Raw genomic sequence first — 20,349 nt, 5'->3', positions numbered from 1 at the left:
CTCCCCTGCTCAAAACCCCACAGTGTCTCCCACCTCCCTCCGGGGCCTCACCGTGACTCAGGCCCCTCTTGTCTGCACACCCTGCCACTCATCACCTTCCACCCCCCATCTCCCAACGCACTGCAGACATAGTCTCTGCTAGTCCTTCAACAGCCCTCAGCCTCTTGCCTCAGGGCCTTTGCATTTGCTGTTCCTTCTGTTCTGAATGCTTTCCCCCCTCTCTCTTTCCAACTATCTGAAGCCTGCAAAGGTTTGTTGATGTCACTGCCTTTGGAAAAACTGCCCCAACTCTACCCCATTTCAGGACAAAAGTTTCTCTGTTTCTGCAATTTGTGGGGCCTGTAGGATTAATCTAGGCCTGACCCACTGGCTGATTTGTTTCATCTACTAAACTGGGAAATCATAAAGGTAGTGTCCATTTTTTTTTTTTTTTTAACTGGTTTTTGCAAGGCCAGAGAGTACAGTACAGACTCTGGGATCTGGGTCAAATTCTGACGCTGCTACTTACTAACAGAATGAACTTGGACAAGGTATTGAATTTTTTTGATTCTCAGCCTCTTTGTCTGTAATTGAGCTGCAGAATGGTACTTCCCACATAGGGTTTTGTAAGGAGTGAATGAATCAATACAGATAAAGCACTTTGAAAAGTCCCCCGACTGTAGAAAATACCACATACACGTTTGTCTTGATTATTGCTAGTATTACTATTGTGAATTCCATAGCCTCAAACTGAATTGAGTTCAGCACTGCAAGAGGTTCATGGATGGTCAGTTCTGCCGATGAAACAATTTAGAAGCAAAGCAGAATGCTGTAGTCTTCAGTCCTAATCCCATGGACACGTCAGGATGCTACACATTAATACATCTCAGGGAATGGGGCAGAAGAGAACTGGGGTGGACACATTCAGTTTCACATGGACTTGACTTTGTAGTTGGCCTTCAAAAGCCCATCCCTGGGCTCCAGTACCAGCCCTGCCATTTCCTAGGTGTGTGATCTTGGGCAAGTTACTGGATGAGTCTTCCTTTTTTTTTTTAATAAACTTTAAATTTTAGAATAGTTTTAGATTTACAGAAAAATTGTGACTATAGTATAGGGTGTTCCCATACACCACACGCCCAATTTCCCTTATTGTTAACATCTTATACTCAAATGGCCTGTCACAATTAATAAATATCACTACATTATTATTAGCTACTGTCTATTTTTAATTCCATTTTTCCACTACCGTCCTTTTTCCCTTCCAGGATCCCATCTGGGGTACCACGTTATATTTTTTCATCTTGTCTGTTTAGGTTCTTCTGGACTGTGATAGTTTCTCAGAATTTCTGTGGTTTTGGTGACAGTTTAAAGGAATGCTGGTCAGGTATTTTGCAGAATGTCTCTCAGCTGGGATTTATCTGATGTTTTTCTCGTGGTTAGACTGGGGCTAGGGGTTTTGTGAGGAAGATCACAGAGGTCAAAGTGCCACTCCCAACACATTGCATCAAGGGTACATTCTATCAACATGAAGTAACGCTGGTGATGCTGACCTTGGTCAGATGGCTCAGGTAGTGTTCCTCAGGTCTCTCCACTGTAAAGCTGTCTCCTCTCCCCCACTTTTTACTTATTCAGTCATTCATCTGTGTCAGTGTGGACTCACAGGAACTTTCTTTATACTTAGGGTTGTGTGTGTGCCTAGTTGCTCAGCCACGTCTGACTCTTTGTGACCCCATGGACTGTGGCCTGCCAGGACCCTCTGTCCATGGAACTTTTCAGGCAAGAATACTGGAGTGGGTTGCCATTTCCTACTCCAGGGGATCTTCCTAATTGAGGGATCGAACCCGTTTCTCTTGTATCGGCAGGCAGATTCTTTACCACTGTGCCACCTGGAAGCCCATACTAAGGGTTAGATGCTATGTTATTTGTTTGAGTACTCAAATTGTTCCAGCTCTAACCATTGGGAACTCTTTCTGGTCAGCTCTTATATCCCTATGACATACCCCATCATCACGGGGATTTGCGAGTATGTCCTTAGTTTGGGGTACTGTAAGATGCTCCATGTTAGCATGTGTCTTCTCTGTCCCAGCCCTAGAATCGGTCTCTTATCCAAGGAGCCCTGGTTCCTTTCACTGGAAAATGGTGTTTAGAAGCCAAGATCTGGGTGCTAGGTATGCTAGTTGCTACAGGAGTGTCACTGCTTCTGGGCCTTCAAGGTCTCCAGGATTTTAAAACCATGAAATATAGTTATTGCATCCACTTGTAGGTGTGTAATGAGGCATGTGGCTGGCCTAATAAAGGATTCCAATGATAGTCCAGACCCCTCCCTTCACCAGCATGGAAACTGAAGTTCAGACAGGGTCAGTGGAACTTACATAAAGAGTCCCAGGGCCTGGGTAAAGGTTCTGGGGGACTGCAGGACTGTCCCACCTTTCATCATCAACGGCAGTGATTTATCCTTTTGCCATGTACTTAAAGTCCATATTTAATTTCAGGGTGATATCAGACTCTTCAAATGCATGGGAGAGCATCCCCTCTTTTTCTTTGCTTTGTAGTTTGTGGAGGATGGGACTTATTTACCCTTTCCTTGAATGTTTGGTGGTACTCTTGTTTAAAACAAGCAAGACTTGGTGCCTTTTTAGAGATGTATGTCTTTATCCACAATTTCAGTTTCCTATGGCCATTGATTTATTATATTTATTTAAAGAATTTCCTCTTGGGTTAATTTTGATAATTTGTACCTTCCTGAAAAGGGTCAACTTCACCCAGGTTTTCAAGTTCACTGGTATAATATTGCTCTTGGTATTCTCATAATTGGAACTGGTGGCTCAGATGGTAAAGAATCTGCAAGCAATGCAGGAGACCGGAGTTTGATCTCTGGGTCTGGAAGATCCCCTGGAGAAGAGAATGGCTATCCACTCCAGTATTCTTGCCTGGAGAATTCCATGAACAGAGGAATCAGACTGGCTATAGCAGTCCATGAGGTCGCAAAGAGTCGAACGTGATTTAGCAACTAACATTTTCACTTTACTTTCACTATTCTCATAATTAAAAAAAAAACACCAAGAGGAACTTCCCTGGTGGTCCAGTGGCTAAGACTCCACACTCCCAAAGCAGGGGGCCCTGGTTCGATCCTGGTCAGGGAACTAGATCCCATATGCCACAACCAAGAGTCGAATGCCACAACTAAAGATTCCTTATGCTGCAACTAAGGCCCGGTGAAGCCAAATAAATACTTAAAAAAAGAAAATCTCCTCTGAACCTATAATAATGTCCACTCTTTCATTCTGGATGTTGGTTACTGATCTCTTTTTCTCTTTTTTTCCCCTTATTTGTGTTTACCAATGGCTTACCTACTTTAATGGTCTTTTCAATTACCAGTTCTTATTAATTTTCCTGGTTTTTCTAATAAACGTACTTAAGGTTATCTGGATTAGACTCTGCCTGCATCCCACAGGTTTCACTACTTTGTATCCTTGCTCATTTATGAACAGTAAGCCTGGTGACAAATACCCATCAAAATCCATTCTGATTAAGCTGGTGACAGCTGGGCTTTTCCCGGCCTGCTCTGCTGTGGTCCAATCCCATTACTTTTTGTCCTTGGCTGCTTGGAGGCACGAATGCAGAAAGGAAACTGTTGACAAATTTGCTTTAGAAAAATGACTCAGAGCGCAGATGGACTCCCTGCCCACTCCTTCTCCTCCGAGGCAGGTATATTTTAAGAGCGAGGTTGCTTAATCCTGCCTCTAGATTAGCCAGCGAGGGGCCTGCTTCCTGGGAGGGAAACCCGGGCCATCTTTCTCGTGTTGTCTGTATGTTTAACTTCTCTGAAGAGCATTAAAGAGGCTGTGGCCCATGTTGCATTAATGGTCAGTTGGGCAGGACGTCTTGGAGAGCAGCTCAGCGCTGACATGGTGAAATATAGCTCCTGCAGAACCATAAATCAGATGCTTAGCAATCAGGCCTGTGTCAGGCAGGCAGCCACGGCCTGCCCAGACTCCAGCCACTTCTGAGTACCCCCGCATGATCCTTCCCAGAGCTCCAGCAGCATCTAGAAATGTCCTCCCTCTGGCCCACCTGTCTGCCTGGCCAGGCCTGAGTCGGGCCAGGGATACCTTTTGCCAAAACCTTTCTGTTGATCTCGTTTCTTATGAAGGACTCTTTTCTTCCACACACTCTGTGGACCTGTTCTCCAAGTCACCATTCATCTCAAAATTGTATCTTCTATGAAAGATAAATGTCCCAGCCTAGAAGTCCGCTTGGCCCGGGATCAGCCCTCCACTCTGTTCTCACTAGCTCTGTGACCCTCGAAAAGTGACCTCTCTGGGTTTCATTCTTCATCCATAAAATAGACTTAAAAAAAAACACAACTCCTTTGCATGGTACTTGTGAGATTTCAGTGAGAAAATGCACACGTGATGCCGGGCACAGTGTTAGAGCTCAATACAAGTCAGCCCTGAGTAAGTGAACCTCTCTGCCTCAGTCTTCCCATCTCTAAAATGGGGATACGTAACAGAATCTGCCTCTGTGGCTGCTGTAAAGGTTAAATGAAGGCCCACAGGTGAGCCCTTCAGGGTTCACCTGGAGGGTGAGCGTTCAGGACATGTCAGCTGTCACTGTGATTGAGTTTATTATTCCCAACAGTGCCCCCTACTCAGCTCCAACCTCTGTCCATGTCCTACTTTATAGAAATGCATTTAGGTCCTCTGTTCATTGCTTTGTTCCTGCTGCGGGGGTCGGCGGGGAGGGAGGATCCTCTAGTACTGTAGTGTGGTTTAGGTTGCTGTTATCTGTGTGACTTTTGCACATACAATGCGAAGATGACATGCTAACTCACAGAGGAGTTTTTCATCTTCACTTTCTTCACGTACACTGGGGATTTATTCTCTTGCTGTCATTCTTTTTCCAGGCTTCCTGGCACATCTATCCTCCCTGCTCCCCTTTACCCTCTGAACCCACTGTCTACAGCCCTGTGCAAGTCGAGATTTCCCACTGGGAATCTCTGCTCTCAGCCAGATGGCAAGCGTTCTCCTGGGAGAGATCGCACAGTACAGCGGATACATGGAAGGGCTCTGGAGCCGCTGCCCGGGTCTGAAGACTGCCGCTGCCAACTGTGCGACCTTGGGTTGTTCGCTTAACCTCTCTGTACCTCAGTTTCTTCATTTGTAAAATAGATGTTATGGACTCAATGTTTGGGTCCTCCCTGAATTCATGTGTGGAAGTGCAAACCCTCAGTATGGCTCTCTTTGGAGAGGGGGCATCTAAGGAAGTCATTAATGTTAAGTGAGGTTGTAAGGGAGGGACCCTGATCTGATAGGATTAGTGTGTTCATTTGGGCTTCCCTGCTGGCTCAAGGGTAAAGAATCTGCCTGCCAGTGCAGGAGACACAGGTTTGATCCCTGGGTCAGGAAGATTGCCTGGAGAAGGAAATGGCAACCCACACCAGTATTCTTGCCTGGGAAATTCCACAGACAGAGAAGTCTGGCGTGCTATAGTCCCTGGGGTCTCGAAGAGTCAGACACAACTTAGCAACTGAGCACACACACTCAAAATAGTCAGGAAGAGACTCAAAACTGGCTAGCACACACACTCTCTCTCTTTGTTTTCTCCTGTACACACATCGAGGAAAGGTCACATGGAGACAGCGAGAAGGTGATCTACAAGCTAGGAAAAGAACTTTCACCGGAAACCACGTTTGCCAGCCTCTTAATCTGGGACTTCTGGCCTCCAGAACTGTTGATCCCTCAGTTGTGTCCGACTCTGTGTGACCCCATGGACTGTAGCCCACCAGGCTCCTCTGTCCATGGGATTCTCCAGGCAAGAACACTGGGAGTGGGTTGCCATTTCCTTCTCCAGGGGATCTTCCCCTCCCCGGGATCAAACCTTCATCTCCTGCTTGGCAGGCAGATTCTTAATCACTGAGTCACCATGGAAACCTAACACAATGAGTCCAATGAGGCAAATGTTCTGTCCTGTCCAAGATGATAGCCATCAGCTACATGTGGCTTATTACATTAAAATCATTTAAGTGAAGTGAATTCGTTCAGTCGTGTCCAACTCTTTGCGACCCCATGGACTGTAGCCTACCAGGCTCCTTCCACATGGGATTCTCCAGGCAAGAGTACTAGAGTGGGTTGCCATTTCCTTCTCCAGGGGATCTTCCCGACTCAGGGATCGAACCCAGGTCTCCTGCATTGCAGGCAGACGCTTTAACTTCTGAGCCACCAGGGAAGCCAGTTAAATACAATTAAAAATCCAGGGCCTCGGTCACACTGGCCATATTTCAAGTGCTCAGTAACCTCAGGGAGCCAGTGACTACTGGGCTGGACAGTGCAGAACAGAACACTGACATAGCTTAGAAAATTCTATTGGACAGCACTGCTCTAGAATATTGGCTTTCCAGTGGGTTTGACTGTGACCTTCCATAAAAGACACGTTTTCTATCACAGAGAGATTTAAATGACTGAAACAGAACTGATCTCACTGAAACAATTTCTCAAACAGTATTCGCTACTATGATCTGTGATGCACTCTTATCATACCTCTTTCAGTCAACTCTCCTTTATAAGTGTTTAAAAAATTGGCTTCTAATTACTAGAGAAACACAAATATAAACTATAATGAGGTGTCACCTTATACCAGTCAGAATGGCCATCATTACAAAGTCCACAAATAACAAGTGCTGGAGAGGGTATGAAGAAAACCTCCTACACTGGTGGGTGAGAACATAAATTGGTGTAGCCAGTATGAAGAAGAATATGGAGGTCCCTTAAAAAACTAACAACTGAGTTACCATATGATCCAGCAGTTCCACTCCTAGGCATGTGTCAGAAAAAAACTCCTTATTCAAAAAGACACATACACCGTGTTCATTGCAGCACTATTTACAATAGCCAAGACATGGACGCAACCTAAGTGTTCATCAACAGAAGAATGGATAAAGAAGACGTGGTACATATACACAATGGAATATTACTCAGCCATGAAAAAGAACTTACTAATGTCATCTGCATGACATTAATCTCTGGGTCCACGGGTGGACCCAGAGATGACCATACTTAGTGAAGTCAGAGAAAGACAAATAACATGTGAGATCACTTTTATGTGGAATCTAAACTATGATACAAACAAACTTATTTACAAAACAGAAACAGACTCACAGACATAAGAAACAAAGATACAGTCACCAAAGTGGAAAGGGAGTTTGGGATGACCAGATATACAACACTATATACAAAATAAACAATAAGGATTTATATTTAGCACAGAAAACTGCATTCAATATCCTGTAATAAACCATTTAGAAAAGAATATGAAAAAAAATGTGTATAACTGAATCACTTTGTTGTACACCAGAAACTAACACAACAGTCAGTTAACTATACTTCAATACAACAAGCAAACAATAAATAAAACCTTAGTTTCATTCTAAGCAATATCGCCAACGATATCACTGGCATAATGTGCTAGTCATTCCCCTCCTCCCCCTCAAACATTAGTAAGAAAAAAAAAATAAGTTTAACAACAAAAAATATTTTTTTTTCAAGTAAAAGTAAGTTACATGTAGCCTGGGTCGTGCTGAACGCTAGGTAATTCGTAAATACCCTTAGAGTTGACTAGGTGATATGTAAATACAAGGGCTCCGCGTAGCATTTCTCAATGGGGTGCCCCTGGCATTTTGGGTGGAACGGTTCCTTATTGCACAAGGTCGTCTAAAGTACTGGGTTATGTGGCCTCTCTGGCCCCGCCTGCTGGAAGCCAAAAATTCTTCCCTTTCGTGTGATAACCCACACTTCCCTCCCATTTCCACACTCACTCTCCCCCACTTGGCACTTGAGAGCTAGGGAAGCTGGGGAAAGTGAGGGCCGGCTGTCTCTCGCCTGAATCTGCCCTGCCCCACTCACCTCTTCACCCAGGGGTCCCGCGGACGAACGGCATCGCCACCCCTGCGGTGCACTGAGCCCTGAAACCTCGCCAGGGGGCTTGCCCCCCAGCGCCTGCACTCACTGGGACGCAGGGCTGGGTCCCGCCCCAGCGTGGTGGGGGCGCATGCGCAGTTGGGTGAGCCCAGGAGGCTTGACAGCTCCGGAGCTGCTAGCCGGTGAATTTCAATCGAGCCTGGCAGCCCCGCTAACTTTTCAGGTGAGGGTCCTCTTCTCCTGGTTTTACTGCAGGAGAAGCAGTTCTCGCACAAAGGCAAACCGGCCAGGTAATTGTCAAGACTTTTGCCCAGACTCCAGCAACTGAGGTCCAGGTCACCCACCACTGTCATATCTTTGCCATATCTCTGTATTACATGTATTGTTACTGAATTACGGTAAAATCAGGGATTGGGTAAGCTAGATGTATTTTCTAGCTCATCACACAATGCATCTAACAACTATTAATCAGTTTGCCCCTGTCCCAGAACAGTTACCCCATTCTTGTGTGGTCTCAGAGGCACGTGTGGCCACTGGTGGGGAGGCCCATCTGCCGGACACGTACACGGGAGCAGGCTCTGTGCTGACTGCTTCCATGTATCTCCCACCATCACGATAACCCTGGAGGGTAGGGGCTTTTCAGCTACCCATTTAACCCATGAGAAAACTGAGATTCAGAGAGATGCAGTGACTCGCTCAGGTCACACAGCCCAGGAGATGGTGGGGCCAGGAGCCAAAGGCAGACTGAGCTGATGAGCAGGTGCTTGCCCTGAACTCAGGACGCACATCCTGAATGTCCAGAGGGAAAGCTGAACTTGGCACCTACTTTGTCTCTGACCAGTTCTCCCTCGGTGGATTCTCCCCCGTGACCCCTTTCATCCTTGAGGCCCGGAATCACCGATTTAATGCAAAAACACTTGCTTCCACCATTGCCCTCTTTGGTCTTCTCCACCCGGCAGCCAGAGGGCGCCTCTGAACCACGAGTCAGGGCATGTTGCTCCCCTGCTCAAAATCCTCCAATGGCTTCTGGTTACTCTCAGAATGTTATCTGGAGCCTTACCATGGGCCATATGATCTGTCTTCCCCTCTCCCAAATGGCCCTCCACAATCTTTCCTGCTTGGGCTCTGGCAGCACAGATCTCTCCTCCCTATTCCTGGAACTTGCCAACGTTGCCCATGCCCCAGGGCCTTTGCACTGCTGTTTTCTCTGTCTGGCACACTCTTTGCTTAGATACCCACATGATCCTCTCTTTCACCTCCTTCAGGTCTCTGCTCCAATGTCAGAGACGTCTTATCTGGCTATACCAAGTAAAATACCCCCTGGGTCCATCTCCTCCGACTCTGCCAGGCTCTCTTTGGAGCATTTCATCTGACATTTTATATTCAGTTATTTATGGTCTGTTTCCCCAATCGGAAGGTCAGTGCCTCCAGGGTAGGGGATCTTGCTGTGTTTTTTTTTTTTTTTTTTTTTGGCCACTGAATTCACAGCACTTAGGAGTAGGGCCTGGCAAATGCTAAATTCTCCATAAATCGCTGCTGCTTGTGGAAGCCGACCTCCTAATTCACAGAGAGCACTGCAGGCTCAGAGAAAGGGATCAGACTTTGCTCCCTAATCGCCGTCATCTAACCATCGGCCCAGGAGCCAGGCCTCGCACTGGACTCCCTCAGACAGCGCGCCTCTGCCCAGCCCGGAACAGCCTCCCTGCGGAGCTCCACGAGGCTGCTCTTCAGATTTTGACAGGGGCTCCCCGGCACCAGCAAGCAGAATGTTTTCACTTGTGTGAGTCTTAACTTCTCCATCGAGGAACGTGGTTTCAATTCTGCCGAGGTGCCCTCGGGGCTTCTGGCACTGGGGACATTTTGGGAAAAAACAAAGTGTAGAGAATAAAAATAAACTGTCTTCCCTGAGTAGCTCCAGCTGGTGATTAAGATGGTTTTCTAAGAGGTGTGACTTTGACTTTGGGGCCAGTAAGGAATAGCAGAGGCGGCAAGGTTCTGAAGATATGGGCTTGAACTCAAACACAATGGTCCCCTCAAAATACCTGGCTCTGAGTCTCAGTTTCAACCAAGGTGGACAAAGCCCCTACTATGCATCTGCCCTTCTATTGCTTAAGAGCTTCAAACGCTTATGTATTTGCCTGACAGTTTGGTATCATTGGGCTTCCCTGGTGGCTCAGATGGTAAAGAAGCTGCCTGCAGTGCGGGAGACTGAGTTTGATCCCTGGGTTGGGAAGGTCCCCTGGAGGAGGGCATGGCAACCCACTCCAGTATTCTTGCCTGGAGAATCCCATGGACAGAGGACCCTGATGGGCTACAGTCCATGGGGGTCGCAAAGAGTCAGACACGACTGAGCGACTACCACACACTTGGTGTCATCGCTGGAGTGTCCCAGACATCTCAGACCCCAGGTGCCCTCAACAGAGGGATGGATTCTTCATCTCCCCTGTGTCGCCCATCACAGAGAGCAGCACCATCACCCAGGTCAGGCTGAGCCCAGGAGTCTCTCTTGACTCCTCCCTCTCCCTCATCCCCCTTTCCAACCCATGAGCAAGGCCTCTCAGCTTTACCGCCATCCCTACGTGTACGTCTTCTCCCATCTCAATCCAACCCATTTTTCTTCTTCTGCTTGGAGGTGCCTCTACGTTAGTCCCCCAGTCTCTCCCTTCCCCCTCCTATTGCCTGTTCTCCATGCAGCAGCCAGACTGGTCATTGTAACACATAGACCAGGTCACGTGGCTCTTCTTGTTTCATGCTCCCCTGCCCCATGGCTGTCCACAGCACTCAGAATAAACCCTGACGTTTATGGCTTGTGTCTGGCTCACGCCTGCCTCTCTAGACTCATCTCTCTCAGCTTTCACTCACCCAGTCACTCACATGCAGTCTCGTGGCCTTCCTGCCAAACCTAGAAGACATCACACTAGTTCTCACCTCAGGGCCTTTGCACCTGCTGACCCCATCTCCTTTAATCTCCACCTGGCTGACCCCTGCCATCATTCAGGCCTTGGCTCAAGTGCCATGTCCTTGAGACACCTTCCCTGACTCCCTCGAGAATGAGAATGCTGTTCCCCCCACCCTGCTCCCTCACTATCACACCTAATTGTTTTATTTTCTTCACATCTTTTTCACTCTCACAAGCATTCTTGTTTATGGATTTGTTTGGCTGTTTATTGCCTGGTCTCCAGGGATTTAAGGTGAATCAGACAGACATGCTCTTTGCTCTCATATAAGTAACATTCTCAGCAGGAGACAGGGGAAAACTAAATCTACCCTGGACTTTTCAACTACAAGGGCCAATAGTTTTCATTTTCTGCTAAAGCGACTTGGGTTTTGCTATGTGTGATCAGCAGAGTCTTTACTACATTAGGCTTCATAATACTTACTGAATTCAACTACCATGTGGTTTTTTTTCAATTTAAAAATTTAAGCTCTTTCTCTCTCTTTTTTCCCTCCAAGACATGAGAGGCCTTGGTAAAGAGAGCTTGCATGTTGCTTTTGGTGAAAGAGATAGTTTTGGGCTTTGATGTTACTGGCATTTCCCACTACTCCAAAGCTCACTTTCTTCCTCAGCAAGTTTCTATCTCAATCCTCTCTTGAAAAAGAGGCTGGGCAGAGAGCATCAATCCCATTTCACAGACATGAGGACTGAGGCCCAAATGGCTTGTCGAGACTGGACAAACACAAGACAGATCATTTCAGCAAGCATTTCCCCTTTGGAACTCTAGGACAGCAGAACAGAAAGGAAACCCTGTATCCTTTCCTGATGATAAATATTAGCAATGCTCCAGGCTGGCCAGGACAGATTTGAAGTTTATAGCCTCGATGTTTCTACTTTGCAATGGAGTCCCCAGGGATTTTTCAGATTCTAGGAAAAAATATTCCTACCAGGATAAATAGAATTGTTCTTTCATAAGCAGTTATATTTTAGGTTGCCTTTATTTTTCTATCTGTTAAGCCAATAACGAGAATGTAATTTACAAATCTAGAAGATTCCCATGTTAATTTTCTTATCAGACAAACTTTCCTTACCTTGGAGAAAGCTGTTTGCTCTTTCACTGGGGGAAGGTGGTGCATTTTATTTCCTTCCTTGCTTTCGCTACCAGGAAGCTCAGAGACAGACTCTGAATTGCTGTAGTTAACCCAAGCCAGATTTTTATTTTTGTACAATGCCTCAGCTTTGTTCATTACGTGGCTTTCTATTCCTTTGTGTTTGCTTTAGTAGCTCTATTTTAAATATGTTTTCTATTTGAGATTCTTCCCCAATCTTTCGGACACAGGCAGTGTATAAACAAATGAATTAAATTTATTTCTGAAGCTGCTCTCCCCCTTCTCCCATCTCCCTTGCTCCTTGCTTAAGGGCATAGGAGCTGATACTTTAAATCAGCATGCTCCCCCTCCCCTTTCTCTTTGTAAAACATGTTTTCAGGGGAATGTAAATTGTTTTTAAAAGCTTCCATCCTGGCCCACTGCTAATTATTCCTGACCCAGGAGGATCCATACTAATTTGCCTTAATAAACTTTATTAAATAGTAAATTTCAGGAGGAAGAAACTACACAACTTTGATTGGATTAGTAAAACTGCCAGTGGACATCACCGCTAGAGCAGAGAGAAAAGCCCATTAACCACAGAGGGAATCTGGTCAAGTGTGTTTCCAATAAGCTATGGCTGGCCACAGTCCTATGCCTTCTTAGCGGTTGCAAGCAAAAGTTTCTAGCCTCCAAACGAAAAAGAAAAAGGCAATGTCTCCACCCCCAAACCAGATGCAGGTGATTAAATAAAGCAACTATGGAATGAAACAAGTAATCACAATTCCAAACCTCCAGGTCATTGAAGAACAGATGGGTATCTGCGAGGTTGAAGATCATTTCTTCCATCATGAGGCCGATGCGCACGGACGCCGTGGTGTCCTGTTAGGAGGAAGGGGAGAAAAGCGTGTAAGTGGAGTCTGTGTCATCGCAGCCTCCCCTCCTCTGGTCCCACCTGTGAACGGCGGTTGTGGTCTGTCTTCATCTCTGTGGCTCCCACACAGCCTACGGTGGGCTCAGGGTGATAATGTCGCACAGCTTCTGGGATTTCATTTCTACCTTTTCATCATTTCTGTTTATCCTCATCAGTGTTTAAATCCCCACCCCCCACCCCAACTATGCCTCTGGAATGGCACCTGTGTTCATTGTTGCAAGAACCACAAATGGCTGGAGGAAAAGAGAACCTCTTGGAAAATAAGACATTTCAGCGAAAGCAGTATAAACCATGTATAAACTACTGGCAGAGTTGGGATCTTGGTTCTCTCTTTATACTGATCAGTCTATGACGCTGCCTTCGTGCTCCAGATGTTTAAAAAAACCACTGTTATCTAACAAGAGAGGACTAACTATAAAAACACAAACAAAACCCGCTGTAGTACATCCATACCAGAGAAAACTAGGCAGCCATTAAAAAAATGGAGTCATGCTAGAACTCCTGACATGAAAGAATCATCCAGAAACACAGTATTAAGGAACAAGAGCAAATTGTATCACAGTATACTGTGTAAAGGGCATCCCAGGAGGCGCTAGTGGGAAAGAACCTGCCTGCCAATGCAGGAGACATAAGAGACGCTGGTTTGATCCCTGGGTTGAAAAGATTCCCTGGAGGCAGGCATGGCAAACCACTGCAGTAATCTTGCCTGGAGAATGCCATGGACAGAGGAACCTGGCGGGCTACGGTCCTTAGGGTCACAAAGAGTCAGACACGACTGAAGCAATTTAGCATGCATGCAATTACTGTGTAAAACACAGTGTACAATAAAAGGGTCCACTCTCTCTCCCTCTCTTTCCTACACACATAGTGTGTAGACTGCATTACTCTTCATCCATATTTGGGGTCCCTTCCTGAAAAGCTTTTCCCTGTAGGAAGATGATACATGCCAGAGGCTGGCAAACTACAGCACGCAGGTCAGATCTGGCCTGCTGTCTGTTCTGAATGGCTCACAAGTTGAGTGATTTTTACATTTTTGGACAGTGTGTTGTATATGGTTGCTTTTGGGCTTTGAAGGCTGAGGTGTGTAGTTGTGACAGATCCTTACCGATCCTAAAGTGCTGACTATCTGGCCCCCTGAAGAGAAAGGCTGCTGACCCCTGATATAGAAGTTCCCTGTGGAACTCAGTGGTGACCATGTGACTTGCTTTGGCCAATGAAATGTGAGCAGAAGATATGTTTCACTTCTAGTTGGAAGGGCTTCCCTGGTGACTGGGACGGTAAAGAATATGCCCGCAATGCAGGAGACTCAAGTTTGATCCCTGGGTCAGGAAGATCCCCTAGAGAAGGGAATGGATAACCACTCCAGTATTCTTCTTGCCTGGAGAATTCCATGGACAGAGGAGCCTTGTGGGATCCCAGTCCATGGGATTTCAAAGAGTCAGACACAACTGAGCGACTAACACTTTCCCCCACTTTTTTTTCCCCCACTTCTGATTGGAAGCTTTAAGAGCTAGTGTATGGTTTGCCATGCTCTCTTCCCACTTCACAAGGCTAAATGTTCCAGCTACAAGCGACTCGGTCAGCTTGGGTTACCGAATAAAGATGATGAGTGTCAGAGCTACAACAGACCACAACGGACATGTACCATAAATAAGCAGGTGAGATTTGGGGCATGCTTGTTACTGCAGCATAACCTCACTGATTCCAACTGATGCACGTGGAAAATACAGAGCACATACATGGGAAATATAGTGCATACTGGTTCTCAACCCTGGCTGCACGCTTTGTTGATGTGAGGAGCATTTAAAAATCAATAAAATCAGAATGGCTGCGGCTGGGATCCAGGTATGAGAAAAGTTTAAACTCCCCACCTGATTTCAATGTGCAGTCAAGGTTAAGAACCACTGGTCTACAAGGAGAGACAACACTTAGTAATAGTCCTCATTAGTATCTGTTAGGCGCTTTCTCTGTGCCACTCTCTAAGTATTTCTTAACCCATTTAATCCCCACAATGCTCTCTGAGGTGAGCACTTATTATCTTCCCATTTCAGAGATGTGAACACTGAGGCTCACAAAGCAACCTGCTCAAGGTGCTACAGCTAGTGAGTGCTGGGATCTGAAGCCAGTAATCTGGCTCAGGGCAGCTTGGCTTCAGAGGAGGCCCTGGAGGGGCCAGGATTGGGAGAGGATTAAAGGTGGCCTTGACCTCCACACACCTCTTTTCCCAGTTGAATTTTTCACCAGAAGGCTGTATTACCTCTGTTATAAAAACAAATAATGAATGACATAAACCCGTCTTGACCCTTAGAAAAATAAAAAATCGCAGCTGGTGATCTCAGCTTCACACACACACACAACTGTGAAGAATCAAGCCCAGGAACACAGCCATTAGGTGAAACACCTCATCAGGGCTTCCATAGCCAAAGCTTAGCACGCTGGGCCCTGGCTGGAAGTCGCAGGGTAGAGTGGTCCATGAAAAACGAAGACGAAATGGGGAAAACAAACTCCTTGGAGCCACGTAAGGAATCACTGTGTGACCTGGAAAAAGGTTTGGGGGGTGTTTCCACATACTTCTTGAACCCAAATCGTTTCACCTCTGCAGGACTGCATACATTCTTTCTTGGTGAGGCTGTTTGTACCCCTAACCACCTATGCCAGCCCTCCATGTACTAAGTGGGAAGCAAGAAGAAGGAGCCATCTAGATTCATCCACTGAAGGGATTTATTCAGAAAAACGTCAACTCTCAGGCCAGCACACAAAACAGGAAAAGCGTTTACTGTAGACAAAAATGGCTTACCTCTGACAAGTGTTTGCATAGTTATAAGAAGCCGAATCCTCTACATCAATAAAGATGAAATGATGACTTACTGATCTTGGGAGGATGTGGAGAGGAAGTCTACATGTGTGAGAGAGGCAAGGGTGGGTGAGAAGAGAGAGCTAAAGTCTTATGTTATAGTTTGGGAAGCCAGAGATCCTGCCTAAAACAGAAAAAAATCATGGAGCGGGTAAAGAAGCAGGTTACTTAGAAATTTGAAGGTAAATATCCAAAGAATCAAGAAAAGTTGAAAGTTGTTGCCTCTGGGCAAAAAAACAGGGTGGTGTTGGGGGGAAATCACTGGGGACTGCTTGCTGTGTTTCATAATCCTTTCCTTTGGAGAAGACATGAGTTTTAAACTCTATGCATATATTTATTGGATTAAAAGGAAACTAAATTAAAAACAAAAGTAGGGGCTTTCCTTTTCTTAACCACTGGTAGTCCAGTGGTTAAGAATCCATCTGGCAAAGCAGGGGACACGGGTCTGATTCCTGGCCCAGGAAAATTCCAAATGCTATGGGGTGACTGAGCCTGTGCATGACAGCCACCGAGCCCGCGTGCCCGAGAGCCCGAGCTTGACAACAAGAGCCGCCACCGCCGTGAGGAGCCCGAGCACCGCGACTGGAGAGCGCCGCGCAGCAGTGAAGGCCCAGTGCCGCCGAAAAGGGAAACCTCCGCAAGCAGCATCACCCTCCAGTCAATACTGTGAGCTTAGCCACTCAGCCGTGTCCAACTCTTTGTGACGCCATGGACTGTGGCCCACCAGGTTCCTCTGTCTATGGGGATCTTCCAGGCAAGAATACGGGAATGTGGCTTGCCATTTCCTTCTCCAGGGGATCTTCCCAACCCAGGGATCGAACCCAGGTCTCCCTTATTGAAGGTGGTTCCCATCTGAGCCACCAGGGAAGCCCAGAGTAAATACTACCCTAGAGAAAAATCCAGATATGTGAACAAGGGATGTGTAAAAAGATGTTCATTACAGAGTTGTTTGTAAATTGCAAATGACGGGAAACAATTTAGCTGTCCACCAAAGGAGATTAGAGAAATAAAATGTAGAATATTCATGCAATGGAAAACTAAATTCAATGGAAAGAAATGAACCAGATCTCCAAGTGTTAACATGGACAGATCAAAAAAATATTATTGAGTGAAAGTATATAAGAGTTATATACTGCATGTTATTACCATTTATTGGAAACATATAAAATGTTACTGCATATTTTCCATGGGCCCTTATATATCTGTAAGTATCTGCAAAGATATATCGATAATCAGAACAGTAATTACCTCTGGAAAACAGAGTGAAGGGGAGAGAGGAATTAGAAGTGATGATCAAAGTGAACTTTAGCATTTTCTAAAATATTCTCAAAAAAATTTTTTTTAAGAGAAGAGATTCGAACATTTCTGGGATTATTAAAAACTGAAACAAAAACTTCAAGACACCCAAAGGTTTCTGAGGAGAACTTTTAGAACACCTAACTACTCCCTAAGCATTCTCTTATTTCAGTTTTTTCTAAAATCTGCTTGCATGCTGCCTATTAGATTATTTTAAACTGTGTAGTTGGGAACCTCTTTTCAAGATACTTGATAAAAACTAGTTGTACTGAGGTGGAAAAGTCTAGAATAGCCCAAGAAAAGCACAACTGTCCCTGTAGTTAAGTAACACACAGTCACTCTGGGCCAGACCACTGTATCCAAGTAGAAAATGTTTTTCTCAGGGTTGTAAAGACTGAGAAACGAAGAAACAAAAATTGGTGGAGGCTGAGCATTAATTAATGTGAGAACAGGGTGACAGACAGGCAGGGGTTTCATCTCATGCTGCCCCCTGAAAGCATCCCTGACATGCTCTATAAACACACCATCCTGGTTTGGTAGCTTAATTCACCCCGTGTAGCTTGGAGAGGGAGGAAGCCTGCCTGAACTAGCACACCTCCCAAAGAAAGTCTAAAATATGGAGTCTTTGCGCCATGTTTTTCCAACTAATAAAAGGACTAAATGAAATAGCACACGTGTAAACCCCTAGCCCAGGGTCGGGTTTATCAGGCATTCTACGAGTGCTGGTTATTGTCAAAACATCCCGGTCCACTTCCTCATGTTTCTGTAAACCCAGCAGGAACACCCAGAATCAGATGGTACTCTATGAAAGATGTGCTTTATGAAAATACCATCTCACATGAAAACCATTTTCTTAATCATTACATGCTCTTTGGATTAAAAAAAATCAGTGGTTAATTTCTTAAGCAAGTAACAGCAAGAAACAGATTGTGCTTAAAAAACAATCAATTTAAATCAGAATGGAGAACTGAGAAAAGCAAGTTTTTCCAAAACAGGCTTCGATTTGTAACTTGTCAGTGGAAAGGACTGTGCTGGGGGCTGGTGGGGTTGGACGGATGGAATGTCATCTTTGACTCAAGAATCTGTGGGTGGCTCTCTCCCCACGAAGGTACAAATCAGACTGCAGATTTTTTCAATGTGCTCTCATGTTCTACAGATTTGTCAGGGTTCGGTTTTGATGACGGCGAGGTGGGCTACGCACGCTTTCATTTAGGAGGCTGATGAGGACGTTCCAAGCACTGGAACGCCCCCCTCGAGGCAGATGCTGTGGGTCTGGATGCAGCTGTAACCTAATTATCACGCATTCTTGGTGAGGTTCTCTTAATTAGAGGAAGATGCTAGGGGTGTTTACCATATGGGCCCCTCAAAGATCTGCCTTGAGGATCAGTAAGTTATCTTGTGACGACGTATGGCTATATTTCCTGGATGGGGTGGAGGGAGAGGGTAGGAGCCTTAAAACAGAAAGTCTTTTCCTAAAACGAAATTAATCAAATATCAAACAAACTTGAATGAGGAAAATGGCATGTGGATTCCTGGAGGTTTCAAAATCTGAATGCAAAAATTCTTTGTGGTTAATTTAGATGTTAATTTAGATGACGGCAATTGTTTTCTGTCAAGCGCCTTCATCACTCCCAAATATCCAAGCTCTCCAATTTAAGCCGTATTCTTAGAGGTCTTCTGCCCAATCCCTGTGGATTAGGAGGAAACCATTTTCATTTCTGAAGGAGTCCAAGTTTTGAACCAAAAAGTTGTATGTAATGAATCACAGCTCTATTCGTCCAAAAGAGAATTTCCTTTATTGAATTTTCCAAGTTTTCTATTTTAAGCACATAATGCTTTTGTAGTAGATGGTTTAATTTATTATTTAATTCCGTTTATAATTCAAAGAGGTGAGAGCCACACATTTTTTATTCAGCATCACAACACTTTGAAGAAAAGAAAGGCACACCCCAAATTCATCTTGAAATTAACTTATAAGACTGCGGTCTTTTTTTTTCTTCACAGCTGGCTGGATAATAATAATAGCCACTCATTACTAAGCGTTTTGCAGTAGGTTAAGAGTGTGGGTTCTGAGCCAGACCACTTATTATGTTCAAGGCTAGTTCCACCTCTTACCACTAGATGACCTTGTACAGGTTACTTAACCTCTGTACGCCTCAGTTTTTCATCTGTAAAACGGGGTTAATCAACTCATAAAACTGTTATTAATACAAAGATTAAACGAGTTTTTCAAAGAGTAGGTTGTCATCCTTTTAGTGAATGTTTACTTTAAAAATGACCAGCTTATAACAAACACATGAAAAGATGCTCAACATCACTCATTATTAGAGAAATGCAAATCAAAACCACAATGAGGTACCATTACACGCCAGTCAGGATGGCTGCTATCCAAAAGTCTACAAGCAATAAATGCTGGAGAGGGTGTGGAGAAAAGGGAACCCTCTTACACTGTTGGTGGGAATGCAAACTAGTACAGCCGCTATGGAAAACAGTGTGGAGATTTCTTAAAAAACTGGAAATAGAACTGCCATATGACCCAGCAATCCCACTTCTGGGCATACACACTGAGGAAACCAGATCTGAAAGAGACACGTGCACCCCAATGTTCATCGCAGCACTGTTTATAATAGCCAGGACATGGAAGCAACCTAGATGCCCATCAGCAGATGAATGGATAAGGAAGCTGTGGTACATATACACCATGGAATATTACTCAGCCATTAAAAAGAATTCATTTGAACCAGTCCTAATGAGATGGATGAAGCTGGAGCCCATTATACAGAGTGAAGTAAGCCAGAAAGATAAAGAACATTACAGCATACTAACACATATATATGGAATTTAGAAAGGTGATAACGATAACCCTATATGCAAAACAGAAAAAGAGACACAGAAATACAGAACAGACTTTTGAACTTTGTGGGAGAATGTGAGGGTGGGATATTTCAAAAGAACAGCATGTATACTATCTATGGTGAAACAGATCAGCAGCCCAGGTGGGATGCACGAGACAAGTGCTCTGGCCTGGTGCACTGGGAAGACCCAGAGGAATCGGGTGGAGAGGGAGGTGGGAGGGGGGATCGGGATTGGGAATACGTGTAAATCCATGGCTGATTCATATCAATGTATGACAAAACCCACTGGAAAAAAATAATAATAATAATAAAAATAAAAAAAAAATGACCAGCTTAAAAAAGAAAAAAAAAGGATGAAAGAAATATAAGAGAATCTAGGGGTTACTAAACTACAGTTGTCTGTTTTTATAAAGTTTTACTGGAACACAGCCATGCCCACTTGTTCGCTCAGTGCTTGTGGCTGCTTTTGGGCTATAATGGCAGAGTTGATAG

General features: G+C 45.0%; 1 protein-coding gene across 7 annotated transcripts in view; it reads right to left on the bottom strand.

The window, feature by feature from the left end:
* The window catches only part of EYA2 (EYA transcriptional coactivator and phosphatase 2), a 253,772-nt gene that overhangs the window by 30,315 nt on the left and 203,108 nt on the right, over positions 1-20,349 (bottom strand). For all 7 annotated transcript variants that reach the window (XM_061127413.1, XM_061127417.1, XM_061127414.1 and 4 more), the window contains one exon: positions 12,711-12,800. In XM_061127413.1, coding sequence (XP_060983396.1) covers positions 12,711-12,800 — 90 coding nt within the window. The remainder of the gene's footprint in view (positions 1-12,710; positions 12,801-20,349) is intronic.

The sequence above is a fragment of the Dama dama genome, chromosome 23 (assembly GCF_033118175.1).
Source record: "Dama dama isolate Ldn47 chromosome 23, ASM3311817v1, whole genome shotgun sequence".
NCBI lineage: Eukaryota > Metazoa > Chordata > Mammalia > Artiodactyla > Cervidae > Dama > Dama dama.
Note: the sequence above shows the minus strand (reverse complement) of the source record. Positions and strands in the feature narration are given on the sequence as shown.